Here is a 13,795-nt window from a genome sequence, read left to right as displayed (position 1 = left end):
ATGGCAGAGACCGCGCCCGCCGCTCCTTCTCCTCCCGCCGAACCGGCCGCCAAATCCAAGAAGGCGCCAAAGAAATCCGCCGCAGGAGGCGCCAAGAAAAGCAGCAAATCCTCCGGTCCCAGCGCCTCCGATCTGCTGGTGAAAGCCGTGTCCGCCTCCAAGGAGCGCAGTGGGGTGTCTCTGGCCACCCTGAAGAAGGCTGTGGCCGCCGAAGGATACGATGTGGAGAAGAATAACAGCCGCCTGAAGCTAGCCATCAAGGCTCTGGTCACTAAGGGCACCCTGCTCCAGGTGAAGGGCAGCGGCGCCTCCGGGTCCTTCAAGCTCAACAAGGAGACTAAAGCCAAGGCAGCCACGAAGAAGCCGGCGGCCAAGCCCAAGAAGCCGGCAGCCAAGAAAGCGGCCAAATCCCCGAAGAAGCCCAAGAAGGCTCCGGCCGCCGCCAAGAAGAGCCCGAAAAAGGCCAAGAAGCCCGCAGCAGCCGCGGCCAAGAAAGCCGCAAAGAGCCCCAAGAAACCGAAGGCCGCTCCGAAGCCCAAGAAAGTGACGAAGAGTCCGGCTAAGAAGGCGGCAAAACCCAAAGCCAAGAGTCCGGCTAAGAAGGCGGCTAAAGCCAAGAAGCCCGCGTCCAAGAAATAAGCAGCAGCCGCTCTGTCCTCATAACACAAAGGCTCTTCTCAGAGCCACCACCTTGTCCTGCAGAGCTGTATGATCAGTGCCACCACCTTGTCCTGCAGAGCTGTATGATCAGTGCCACCACCTTGTCCTGCAGAGCTGTATGATCAGTGCCACCACCTTGTCCTGCAGGGCTGTATGATCAGTGCCACCACCTTGTCCTGCAGAGCTGTATGATCAGTGTCACCACCTTGTCCTGCAGAGCTGTATGATCAGTGCCACCACCTTGTCCTGCAGAGCTGTATGATCAGTGTCACACCTTGTCCTGCAGAGCTATATGATCAGTGCCACCACCTTGTCCTGCAGGGCTGTATGATCAGTGCCACCACCTTGTCCTGCAGAGCTGTATGATCAGTGTCACCACCTTGTCCTGCAGAGCTGTATGATCAGTGCCACCACCTTGTCCTGCAGAGCTGTATGATCAGTGTCACCACCTTGTCCTGCAGAGCTGTATGATCAGTGCCACCACCTTGTCCTGCAGAGCTGTATGATCAGTGTCACGCCTTGTCCTGCAGAGCTATATGATCAGTGCCACCACCTTGTCCTGCAGGGCTGTATGATCAGTGCCACCACCTTGTCCTGCAGAGCTGTATGATCAGTGTCACCACCTTGTCCTGCAGAGCTGTATGATCAGTGTCACCACCTTGTCCTGCAGAGCTGTGTGATCAGAGCCACCACCTTGTCCTGTAGAGCTGTATGATCAGTGTCACCACCTTGTCCTGCAGAGCTGTATGATCAGTGTCACCACCTCGTCCTGCAGAGCTGTATGATCAGTATCACCACCTTGTCCTGCAGAGCTGTATGATCAGTGTCACCACCTTGTCCTGCAGAGCTGTATGATCAGTGTCACCACCTCGTCCTGCAGAGCTGTATGATCAGTATCACCACCTTGTCCTGCAGAGCTGTATGATCAGTGCCACCACCTTGTCCTGCAGAGCTGTATGATCAGTGCCACCACCTTGTCCTGCAGAGCTGTATGATCAGTGCCACCACCTTGTCCTGCAGAGCTGTATGATCAGTGTTGGATTTCTCGCGACTTCTAGATTTTTGCTCTGATCTCGTGTATAGGGGGCGGTAGATGTTGATAAGCTGCGATAATGCGGGAGCTGCACTGTACAGCGCTGTGTGCGGGGAGATGCAGCTGCAGTTACATCGGTGGTGGCTGCTCCAGAGCCGCGTGTAGCCGGGATGTGACATCTGTGTATTAGAGCTGAGAGAAAACAGTGTCATTCACAGTCACGGGAGGGGACAGATGCGGGCCTACTGAGGGGGAGAAATACCGTAAGAGCGGTGTTTCAATGGGATTGGCGTTAACGAGGAGCATGGGTTGCTGAAGGGCGGAGCTTCCTCTGAAAAATGATTGGTCAGAGACATCTGATGATTATTGGGTAAAAATACTTTTTCTTTTGCGTGAAGTAACCAATGGAAAGAAGGGGCGTGTTCCTTACAGACCAATGAGGACGCGCACAGGAGGATAAATACTCTGCTCCGCCGCTCTTTCTCATCACTTCTGTTCTCTTCTATACAGAGCTATGGCCAGAACTAAGCAGACCGCCCGTAAATCCACCGGAGGGAAAGCTCCCCGCAAGCAGCTGGCCACTAAGGCCGCCAGGAAGAGCGCTCCCGCCACCGGAGGAGTGAAGAAGCCGCATCGCTACCGGCCGGGGACAGTCGCTCTCCGGGAGATCCGCCGCTACCAGAAATCCACCGAGCTGCTGATCCGGAAGCTTCCCTTCCAGCGCCTGGTGAGAGAGATCGCTCAGGACTTCAAGACCGATCTGCGCTTCCAGAGCTCGGCGGTCATGGCCCTGCAGGAGGCCAGCGAGGCTTATCTGGTGGGGCTGTTCGAGGACACCAACCTGTGCGCCATCCACGCCAAGAGGGTCACCATCATGCCCAAAGACATCCAGCTGGCCCGCAGGATCCGCGGGGAGAGGGCGTAGATCTGCCCCGGCCCCAGCACAACACAAAGGCTCTTTTCAGAGCCACCAAATCCTCCCTCAGACGAGCCTTGCCTTCAATTCTGCCTCTTTCTCCGCAGTGTTCGGGGCGCAGTCATTGCTTAATTAATATTACCCCGCCTCTATTGTATATTGTAGTTGGATGTGTGTCAAAGAATAAACGTCGAGCTGACATGTATTGCGGCAGAGGAGCCCGTCAGTTCCCTGGCTGCATCACAATATTGCCATAGCAGGCAAACCGAGGACAGCTGCTGCCCCCGGAATGCGGGAGATAAATACCAGGATATACTAAGATATGAAAAGATGGTGGTGAAACTGGTCTTTATAGGATCAATGAAGTTGCAGTTGCCGATAATATCTGACCAACACGGGGAGGACGGGTCTACAGTTTACTGTGATAAATCCCAAGCACTGTCAGATACAAGGATAATGCAAAAGTTTTTTATTTGTGGATTGTAAGAAAAAAGAACCACTACCAGTAGAGCAAAGCCAAGCCAACGTTTCGGCCTTTGTCAAGGTCTTGCTTATGTGAGAGACCAATGAGTATGGACGAATTAGACGTCCACAGATTCTATCGTAGGTAGGGCGTTTTTACTTTTCCGGCGTAGTTCGCCACAGTCGGGGAGAAGCGAGACGCTAATGGTGAGGTAGAGGAGGTGCCTTTAGGGCATCTGGCATGGGGACGGGGTCCCAGAGGAGCAGGCAGGAGGCATGTGGCCTACAGTTTAGACTAAACTGCATGGGCTGTAGTTACACCGCTGGGCGCCGTCTACACAGCACAGGCTCCACATCATTACTGTGGAAGTTTCTTCCTGTGCTCTTCTATTTGATTCATTAATAAGGCATCTCTTGCTATATATACAGTATATGGGCTCTAATTATATACTGTATATAGGCGTGCCAGGTTTGTTAGCCCTTCATTGAGATATATATATGTTTGTGTATATGTATATTTAATGTATCTATTTTTCCTGCATCATGGCGCCGCCCTCACATTTCGCCGCCCCCGGCGCAGGATCTCCGATTCCAAAAACGAATAGCCTTGTGTTTTCTGTATAGCAGTAACGCATCCACATTTCAGCCATTTGATATATGCAAACATAAAGTGCTCTATATGGAGTTACACACTCTTATATGAAAAGTAGAAAACACTACATTGCGGTATTTATCGATGGAGGGTGTGCAACTACATGGGTGTAACCAGCATTAAATAAAGATTTGTAGCACTATAGGTAAGTATATATAGCTATATATACTATAGCCTCATAGATGTAGAACTAAAGCAATCCATGGCATATAGAGCTCTATATTGAGGAATTACAGCGTATCACGAAAAAACTGACAACAAGGCAGCAAAGGGAAGTATATGGCGACTGATGCTCAACATAAACACAAGAAACACAGCCCCTATATAAATATACACACACTTTTCTCCCGGATCGCTGGCTGTTGCTGCGGCCTCCATTGTTCTGCTGGTAATGGGGGATGGGCGGTTTTCTCTCGGTTCTGAGCGGCATTTTCCGCACTGATCTGATCGTTCTGCTCGCAGCTCTCTGCACTTTCTCGCTGATTTTCCTCTCTCTTTGTTCGTTCCCGGTGGAGGCGCCTGATCGGTGATGAATTCCCGGAGATTGATGGATTTCCAGATCTGAATCTCACTCATATTTTTTAAAAAATAAGATAGAAGCGGGAAAGTAACCGTACAATGAGCGGGAAATTCAAAACCTCCAACAGGTCTATACTCAGCCAATCAGCAGAGGAGGGCGGGGCTGACCATGCAAATTTGGTTTTGCCTCCACCCCACGTAACTTTGTCCTCTCTCTGGTCCGCTCACTCTGGATATATAGGAGGACTTTGTGTCGCTCAGGCACAGTATTCAGTTGACTTCATAGAAAATGTCTGGACGCGGCAAAGGAGGGAAAGGTCTGGGGAAGGGCGGCGCCAAGCGGCACAGGAAGGTTCTCCGGGACAACATCCAGGGCATCACCAAGCCCGCCATCCGCCGTCTCGCCCGCAGAGGAGGCGTCAAGCGCATCTCCGGCCTCATCTATGAGGAGACTCGCGGCGTCCTGAAAGTCTTCCTGGAGAACGTGATCCGTGACGCCGTCACCTACACCGAGCACGCCAAGAGGAAGACCGTCACCGCCATGGACGTGGTGTACGCGCTGAAGCGCCAGGGCCGCACTCTCTACGGCTTCGGGGGTTAATGCTTCTGCTCCGCTCTATTCTAACACAAAGGCTCTTATCAGAGCCGCCCACATCTGCTCAGGAGAAGCTGCAATTCCTGCTGCGGGGGAGGGGCTGCGCTCGATTACTGCAGTCTACTGTTCTACGGGTGCTGGGAATATCGCAGGCACTGAAGAGTTAAAACTGAGCGTCTGTAGGAATAATCCTGTGGGCGGAGTCGGTTTTGTTGTGCGTTGGCAAAATCTTTGTGGAATTCCCGCACAATGGCTGAGGGGTTTTCCGTGGTGTCCGGAACATCATATATTTGGTGTTCATTCAGCACTATATGGCGGTATACTGTATTGTGTGTGGTATAAAGCGCTCCATGGAGAGTCACCACTTTATTGCTGTATTTGAAGGTTTTGCACTGTGAAATAACATTAGTATACACCCCCATATGGAGGGTATGGTGCATATAAAGCTCTATATTGCAGTATACAGTACTGAGTTTACAAGGTGATATGGGGAGTATAAGGATGAAGAATGGGCAGCACTATATGGGGCACAGAACAGTTTATAGCAGTATATGGGGGTACAGAGCTCGAGTAAGAGTGTCTTATGTAACTATATTGCGTATACAGCACTGTATGGAGGAATCGAGTGCTATAGGGAAAGAGTTAACTCAAATGGATAGAAAATCATAGAAATTCATTCTTTGCAAAGTGCACAAACAGACTTGTTTACGTAACAGACAGAGAAGATTCAAGGACCTGGAATGTTATGTCTTAAAGGGGAGAGAAAGCTTTGCTGGGAAAGAAACTGCTTTTTGTTTTGAGAATTAAAGTTATGTTGTTTTGCTGGGAAAATGTGAGTGAATTGTCCATCTCCACTTCCTCAGGAGGAGACTTCCAGAGCCTCACTGTTCTTACCGGGAATTTCACCGCACTTGGCTTTTTCCCCCTTTTCCAGTACAATATGGGGCAGAATGAATGGCGTTATTCAAAAGTGCAACTCCTCCTGCAAAAATCAAGCCTCATTTGGCTGCACTGACAGAGAAAAAAAAGAGTTATGTCTCCTGGAGGGAAAAAAATGAAAAATGTGAAATTGCCGGGGGCTGAGGAGTTAATATATCACCGCCAATCAAGTCCTATGAGGCCTGGTTCTGAGACCGAAGTTGTCAAAAATAAATAAACTTATTTATTTGTTCCTTATTGGTCCGGCTCTAACCCCCATTCTGAGTCTATTTCGGCTCCCATTGACTTATATGGGGATCGGGGGTAGAGTTCAGGTTCTGATCTTATAGCTGCAGTCAGGCCGGACCCCGCGATCCCGCACTGCCCTGGATCCGCTCATTCCTAAAGTTCAAACGGATCACAAAACTCAGATTTGTTTTCCTGGAAAATGGCAGAAAGGAGGAAATATCGGAAAAGGATGAGGATAATGAAGCCGCTTTTACCCCTGTGTAAGGATGTGGCCGGGGGAATGTGGGATCCTCGGGGAATAATCAGCACAAGATACAATCACATTCACCTGAAAGTTACAGCAAATTGGGAAAGTCGGTTATAAGCACTGACCAACTTGTCAGACAACAGGCGCTGCCCGGGACATCACTGTCTCTCCAGGCTCCGTCTATCTCTTTCCCTGTCTGTCACTATTCTATTGAGTGAGAAAGCCATGTGACCAATGCAAACGTCATAAGCTCCGCCCCCTGCAGCGCATTGGCGTTTCCACAAGTCTCATTACCATTTGTGACTTCAGATCCAGCCAATCTCAGGAGAGGAGGGCGGAGCTGCAGCTTATAAAAGACGCCGGAGCCGGCACATTCCGCACACAGGAGCTTTCTATCTACTGTTACCTGAACCACAGCGATGTCTGGACGCGGGAAACAAGGCGGGAAGACCCGAGCTAAGGCCAAGACCCGCTCATCCCGGGCAGGACTGCAGTTCCCGGTCGGTCGTGTGCACAGGCTTCTCCGCAAGGGCAACTACGCCGAGAGGGTGGGCGCCGGCGCTCCGGTCTATCTGGCCGCTGTGCTGGAGTATCTGACCGCTGAGATCCTGGAATTGGCCGGTAATGCCGCCCGGGACAACAAGAAGACCCGCATCATCCCCCGGCACCTGCAGCTGGCCGTGCGCAATGACGAGGAGCTGAACAGGCTGCTGGGTGGGGTGACCATCGCCCAGGGAGGCGTCCTGCCCAACATCCAGGCCGTGCTGCTGCCCAAGAAGACGGAGAGCAGCAAGAAGGGCAAGTGACGCCGCTGACCCCGCACCCCACAACACAAAGGCTCTTCTAAGAGCCACCACCCCGTCCTCACAGGAGCTGGCCCCCGTCCTCACAGGAGCTGGCCCCCGTCCTCACAGGAGCTGGCCCCCGTCCTCACAGGAGCTGCACCCCGTCCTCACAGGAGCTGCACCCCGTCCTCACAGGAGCTGCACCCCGTCCTCACAGGAGCTGCACCCCGTCCTCGCAGGAGCTGGCCCCCGTCCTCGCAGGAGCTGGCCCCGTCCTCACAGGAGCTGGCCCCGTCCTCACAGGAGCTGGCCCCGTCCTCACAGGAGCTGGCCCCGTCCTCAGGAGCTGGCCCCGTCCTCAGGAGCTGACCCCCGTCCTCACAGGCGCTGGCCCCCGTCCTCACAGGCGCTGACCCCGTCCTCACAAGAGCCGGCCCCCGTCCTCACAAGAGCCGGCCCCCGTCCTCACAGGAGCCGGCCCCCGTCCTCACAGGAGCCGGCCCCCGTCCTCACAGGAGCCGGCCCCCGTCCTCACAGGAGCCGGCCCCCGTCCTCACAGGAGCCGGCCCCCGTCCTCACAGGAGCCGGCCCCCGTCCTCACAGGAGCCGGCCCCCGTCCTCACAGGAGCCGGCCCCCGTCCTCACAGGAGCCGGCCCCCGTCCTCACAGGAGCCGGCCCCCGTCCTCACAGGAGCCGGCCCCCGTCCTCACAGGAGCCGGCCCCCGTCCTCACAGGCGCTGACCCCGTCCTCACAGGAGCTGATCCCCGTCCTCACAGGAGCCGGCCCCCGTCCTCACAGGAGCTGACCCCGTCCTCACAGGAGCCGGCCCCCGTCCTCACAGGAGCTGGCCCCGTCCTCACAGGAGCTGGCCCCCGTCCTCACAGGAGCTGGCCCCCGTCCTCACAGGAGCTGGCCCCCGTCCTCACAGGAGCTGATCCCCGTCCTCACAGGAGCTGGCCCAGTCCTCACAGGAGCTGGCCCCGTCCTCACAGGAGCTGGCGCCGCTCATCTATTGTGTCTGGATAATGCGCGAGTTTATGGAGGAATATAGTCAGGCAGTGTACTTTGTATTAGACGGGTGGAGCAGTGGGTAAAGGTGGCACTAATGGTTTATAACATGGTTCCTCTGCTCCGGTCCTTTATACACGATCCCCTCCCCCACCCTTCATATCTGTAGAGGGAGGCGCGGAGTCCGCCGCTGTTATGGTCTTTCTCCGGGGAGTTGGGGCAGGTGATGGGGGTCGGGCATTAGGTGGGTATAATGTGGGCAGATGCTGCTCCTCTGCCAGCGGCTCCTGATGCCCTCATTACCCATGTGCAGTGTGGCGCACGGACACTGCCGCTCACACTGGATCTATATACAATCACTGCAGACAATGTGTGATCGGAAATCCCATTACTGCATCTACACACATGAATTGTGAGCGGCGTCACTGCTGTATGGATATACGGGGTAATAATGGAGACGCTTGTGGACTCCTGAGATCCCATCAGCCACACGGCGCCTCCTGCGCTGCCCTGACCTCCTCTCCATACAGCAGCGGCGCCGCTCACACTTCATACACTCGGGGTTTGCAGACATCTTGGCTCTTCCAGAGGCGCTGGATTCTTCTGTGGACTGTGCGGGGATTGGACGTGTTCACACTCGCTGTATGCGGAGTCGCTGCTCAGTTCTCTTTATGCTGCACAGACCCCATTATAAGTCTCCATATAGCGCGGAATATAAAGCTACATAAGAGACATTCCCTCAGCCCCAGACCTCCCGCCTCACACCGCGGGCACCGAGAGCAGAGAGCGCGGGAAACTCAGCTACTGAGCGGGAATTTCAAATTCAGAGCTCAGCCAATCAGCGCATAGTACGATTGTGGCTCCGCCCACACAATTCTTTCCACAGATGCTCGGTGTTAACACCTAAATACCCGTGATGAATCCAGTTGCCATTAGAGCAGAACAGAAATGTAAGACTGGAGGGATTACACCACTATGGAGAGAGTATAAGCGTCTCTACAGGGAGTATACAGTGGTGTATGGGAGGAGAACACAGCACTATATGGAGATATAAAGCTTTTATAGATAAGCAGAATATGACAGTTTACAGCAGTATATGGAAGTATACAGCACTATGGACGGTGTATAGGCACTGCATGGGGTATACTCTACTGTGTGGACGTATACACCACTATATGGAAGGATCCAATACTTTATAGATCTACAGCACATTATGGAGTATACAGTACAGCGGGGAGATTATTAGGCTGTCACATTTTAACGCATTTTGTTTTTCGGGGCCGCAATAGAGCTCAGCACCGCCATATAGCGCTGTATAACGTCCATACAGGGCTTTCTGCCCATCATAAAAGTGCTCTGCACCTCAATGTAATGCTATATACCTCCATATAATGCTGGATGCCTCCTAACAGTATAAATCACCATATAGTGCTGAATGAGCCACCACATGGTCTACAGCAGAGCTTTATACTGATTACATGGGGGTTATACAGTGTAATGTGCGGTATACAGGGGCCACCACACTGTCTACAGCAGAGCTTTATACTGATTACATGGGGGGTTATACAGTGTAATGTGCGGTATACAGGGGCCGCCACACTGTCTACAGCAGAGCTTTATACTGATTACATGGGGGTTATACAGTGTAATGTGCGGTATACAGGGGCCACCACACTGTCTACAGCAGAGCTTTATACTGATTACATGGGGGTTATACAGTATAATGTGCGGTATACAGGGGCCGCCACACTGTCTACAGCAGAGCTTTATACTGCATTACATGGGGGTTATACAGTGTAATGTGCGGTATACAGGGGCCGCCACACTGTCTACAGCAGAGCTTTATACTGATTACATGGGGGCTATACAGTGTAATGTGCGGTATACAGGGGCCGCCACACTGTCTACAGCAGAGCTTTATACTGCATTACATGGGGGTTATACAGTGTAATGTGCGGTATACAGGGGCCGCCACACTGTCTACAGCAGAGCTTTATACTGCATTACATGGGGGTTATACAGTGTAATGTGCGGTATACAGGGGCCGCCACACTGTCTACAGCAGAGCTTTATACTGCATTACATGGGGGTTATACAGTGTAATGTGCGGTATACAGGGGCCGCCACACTGTCTACAGCAGAGCTTATACTGATTACATGGGGGTTATACAGTATAATGTGCGGTATACAGGGGCCGCCACACTGTCTACAGCAGAGCTTTATACTGCATTACATGGGGGTTATACAGTGTAATGTGCGGTATACAGGGGCCACCACACTGTCTACAGCAGAGCTTTATACTGATTACATGGGGGTTATACAGTGTAATGTGCGGTATACAGGGGCCGCCACACTGTCTACAGCAGAGCTTTATACTGATTACATGGGGGTTATACAGTATAATGTGCGGTATACAGGGGCCACCACACTGTCTACAGCAGAGCTTTATACTGATTACATGGGGGTTATACAGTATAATGTGCGGTATACAGGGGCCACCACACTGTCTACAGCAGAGCTTTATACTGATTACATGGGGGGTATACAGTGTAATGTGCGGTATACAGGGGCCGCCACACTGTCTACAGCAGAGCTTTATACTGATTACATGGGGGTTATACAGTATAATGTGCGGTATACAGGGGCCGCCACACTGTCTACAGCAGAGCTTTATACTGATTACATGGGGGGTATACAGTATAATGTGCGGTATACAGGGGCCGCCACACTGTCTACAGCAGAGCTTTATACTGCATTACATGGGGGTTATACAGTGTAATGTGCGGTATACAGGGGCCGCCACACTGTCTACAGCAGAGCTTTATACTGATTACATGGGGGGTATACAGTATAATGTGCGGTATACAGGGGCCGCCACACTGTCTACAGCAGAGCTTTATACTGATTACATGGGGGGTATACAGTATAATGTGCGGTATACAGGGGCCGCCACACTGTCTACAGCAGAGCTTTATACTGATTACATGGGGGGTATACAGTGTTAAAAGGATTATATTGCACTTCAATGAATTTCAAGAACAAGATGCGCTATTTAGTGTTAACTGTTCCACCTGGAGATGCACAGTATTGAGTACTAGTATGCACCACTATATCGGGATATAGCACTATGTATACAGCATTATGTCGGGATATAGCACCGTCCCCTGTATATTCTGCGGTCGGTCACTGTTGCTTTGTGGGTTTTGTTACCGTTTCCCCGGTTGTTCTCTGGTGATGGGGGAGGGGCAGTTTTCGGTGACATTTGCGCTTTGTCGCTGATTTTCCTGGGATATTTCTCGTCCTGTGAACCCGGGCGGAGGCGTCTGATCAATGATCTATTTACAGGTCTGAATCCCACATTGTATCAGCGCTCGAGTCTTGTGTCCCCCCCTCAGTGTAGATTGTCAGCTCTTATGAGCAGAGATGTCTTTACTTGTGTCATTGTATTTTCTATATTTATATTTGAACCTCTGAATTGTGAAGCTGCGGAATGTGAGATGTGAGCACAAAGGAAGAAGCGGGAAATTCAAACTATCCAACAGCTCTGTGCTCAGCCAATCAGCAGAGGAAGGGGAGGAGTTAAAATGGAGATTTAGCAAAAAAAATAAATTTCCCAGTATCCGTCCTCCCTGCGCTTCTCTCCTTTTTCTTTTTCTCGGATATAAATTGATGAATCGCCCGATCTGGAAACTGTAATGTCCCCGCGTGTCTCCGGTGTGGACCCTGTGATGTCCCCGCGTGTCTCCAGTGTGGACGCTGCGATGTCCCCGCGTGTTTCCAGTGTGGACGCTGTGATGTCCCCGCGTGTTTCCAGTGTGGACGCTGTGATGTCCCCGCGTGTTTCCAGTGTGGACGCTGTGATGTCCCCGCGTGTCTCCAGTGTGGACGCTGCGATGTCCCCGCGTGTTTCCAGTGTGGACGCTGTGATGTCCCCGCGTGTCTCCGGTGTGGACGCTGTGATGTCCCCGCGTGTCTCCGGTGGGGACGCTGTGATGTCCCCGCGTGTCTCCGGTGTGGACGCTGTGATGTCCCCGCGTGTCTCCGGTGTGGACGCTGTGATGTCCCCCCGTGTCTCCGGTGGGGACGCTGTGATGTCCCCGCGTGTCTCCGGTGTGGACCCTGTGATGTCCCCCCGTGTCTCCGGTGTGGACGCTGTGATGTCCCCGCGTGTCTCCGGTGTGGACGCTGTGATGTCCTCGCGTGTCTCCGGTGTGGACCCTGTGATGTCCCCCCGTGTCTCCGGTGGGGACGCTGTGATGTCCCCCCGTGTCTCCGGTGGGGACGCTGTGATGTCCCCGCGTGTCTCCGGTGTGGACGCTGTGATGTCCCCGCGTGTTTCCAGTGTGGACGCTGTGATGTCCCCGCGTGTCTCCGGTGTGGACGCTGTGATGTCCCCCCGTGTCTCCGGTGGGGACGCTGTGATGTCCCCGCGTGTCTCCGGTGTGGACCCTGTGATGTCCCCCCGTGTCTCCGGTGTGGACCCTGTGATGTCCCCCCGTGTCTCCGGTGTGGACGCTGTGATGTCCCCGTGTGTCTCCGCTGTGATGTCCCCGCGTGTCTCCGGTGTGGACGCTGTGATGTCCCCGCGTGTCTCCGGTGTGGACGCTGTGATGTCCCCGCGTGTCTCCGGTGTGGACGCTGTGATGTCCCCGCGTGTCTCCGCTGTGGACGCTGTGATGTCCCCGCGTGTCTCCGGTGTGGACGCTGTGATGTCCTCGCGTGTCTCCGGTGTGGACGCTGTGATGTCCCCGCGTGTCTCCGGTGTGGACGCTGTGATGTCCCCGCGTGTCTCCGGTGAGGACGCTGCCACTAATCCGGAGCCTCCTGAGAGGGAAGAGACCGGGCGGCGACCCCGCGTGTCACACAGGAGGGGAAGAAGCGCGCAGATATTGAGCGGGAAGTTCAAATTCAGGTTTTAGCCAATCATCACTTTGCAACAAGTCTCTGGCCCCGCCCACATGTTGCTTCGGGTTACAGGCTCCACTGTTAACCCTTTATCGGCCAAGGGATAAGACACGTATCGGGAGACATCACAGGCAGAGTATAGGGATCAGTTTACACTGCTGGAGCAGCCGATCTCGGGAGAGGAGCGGGATCTGTATAATCTCATATGACTGCATTTCCCCCATTATAGCGCTCTATCTACAATCTATTCCTCATATAGTGTTTAGCAGACATGGCCGTATACGTCCTATATCCATATATTGCTTATTACTCCAGACGGTATTCTATCCTATACACCCCGCTGTGAAAAACTACAGGAAGCGCCAAAACTGCGCTGAATATCCTTCCACCAGACTTCACCAGCTCTCCTAATGAAGGCTGCCTGATGGCGCAACGCGTGGGTTTTTTCTGTGCCTCCCGACCCTTACACTGGGCCCTCAGTAACTATAACCCTACTATGCTCAGGCTATGGTCTAGATTCATCTATAGCACGATTATCTGAGTACTAATGCACTCTATATACGACACCGCCAGGTACCAACCCTTCTATATGTTTATCTACTCAATTCCTTATGCTGTGGGAGAGTTGCAGTATTTAACCCTTATTGGTGATTATAGGGACCCCTAGTTCAGAACTTTCTGTAACCATGCCGGGCTATTCAGGATGATCTTTGATTGCAAACTTATAACAAATAAAATCTTTGCACAACATAGATCCATGTCAGGTATCATTCATTTACTATATATAAGCTTGATGCCTTTTTTATGTACTATTTTCTTTGTGAACGTTGAATATCCTTCAAGT

General features: G+C 52.6%; 3 protein-coding genes across 3 annotated transcripts; all 3 read left to right on the top strand.

The window, feature by feature from the left end:
• LOC142300937 (histone H1.11R-like) lies at positions 1–639 on the top strand. The gene has a single exon (XM_075341953.1). It carries the CDS (start codon positions 1–3, stop codon positions 637–639), a length of 639 nt encoding a protein of 212 aa, XP_075198068.1.
• A 1,568-nt stretch (positions 640–2,207) lies between these two features.
• LOC142300936 (histone H3) lies at positions 2,208–2,618 on the top strand. Its single transcript, XM_075341951.1, has one exon. The coding sequence runs from the start codon at positions 2,208–2,210 to the stop codon at positions 2,616–2,618; it is 411 nt and encodes a 136-aa protein (XP_075198066.1).
• Positions 2,619–6,670: 4,052 nt separating this feature from the next.
• On the top strand, positions 6,671–7,224 carry LOC142300935 (histone H2A type 1). Its single transcript, XM_075341950.1, has one exon. The coding sequence runs from the start codon at positions 6,671–6,673 to the stop codon at positions 7,055–7,057; it is 387 nt and encodes a 128-aa protein (XP_075198065.1). The 3' UTR covers positions 7,058–7,224.
• The last annotated feature ends 6,571 nt before the right edge of the window (positions 7,225–13,795 follow it).

This window comes from Anomaloglossus baeobatrachus, chromosome 4 (genome assembly GCF_048569485.1).
Source record: "Anomaloglossus baeobatrachus isolate aAnoBae1 chromosome 4, aAnoBae1.hap1, whole genome shotgun sequence".
Classification (NCBI taxonomy): domain Eukaryota; kingdom Metazoa; phylum Chordata; class Amphibia; order Anura; family Aromobatidae; genus Anomaloglossus; species Anomaloglossus baeobatrachus.
The sequence above is the reverse complement of the archived record's forward strand: the minus strand, read 5'-3'. Positions and strand labels throughout refer to the sequence as shown.

What these genes read in the sequence shown, in the direction of transcription:
- LOC142300935 (XM_075341950.1), top strand. Translation starts at nt 6,671, where the DNA reads ATGTCTGGACGCGGGAAACAAGGCGGGAAGACCCGAGCTAAGGCCAAG.
- LOC142300937 (XM_075341953.1), top strand. Translation starts at nt 1, where the DNA reads ATGGCAGAGACCGCGCCCGCCGCTCCTTCTCCTCCCGCCGAACCGGCC.
- LOC142300936 (XM_075341951.1), top strand. Translation starts at nt 2,208, where the DNA reads ATGGCCAGAACTAAGCAGACCGCCCGTAAATCCACCGGAGGGAAAGCT.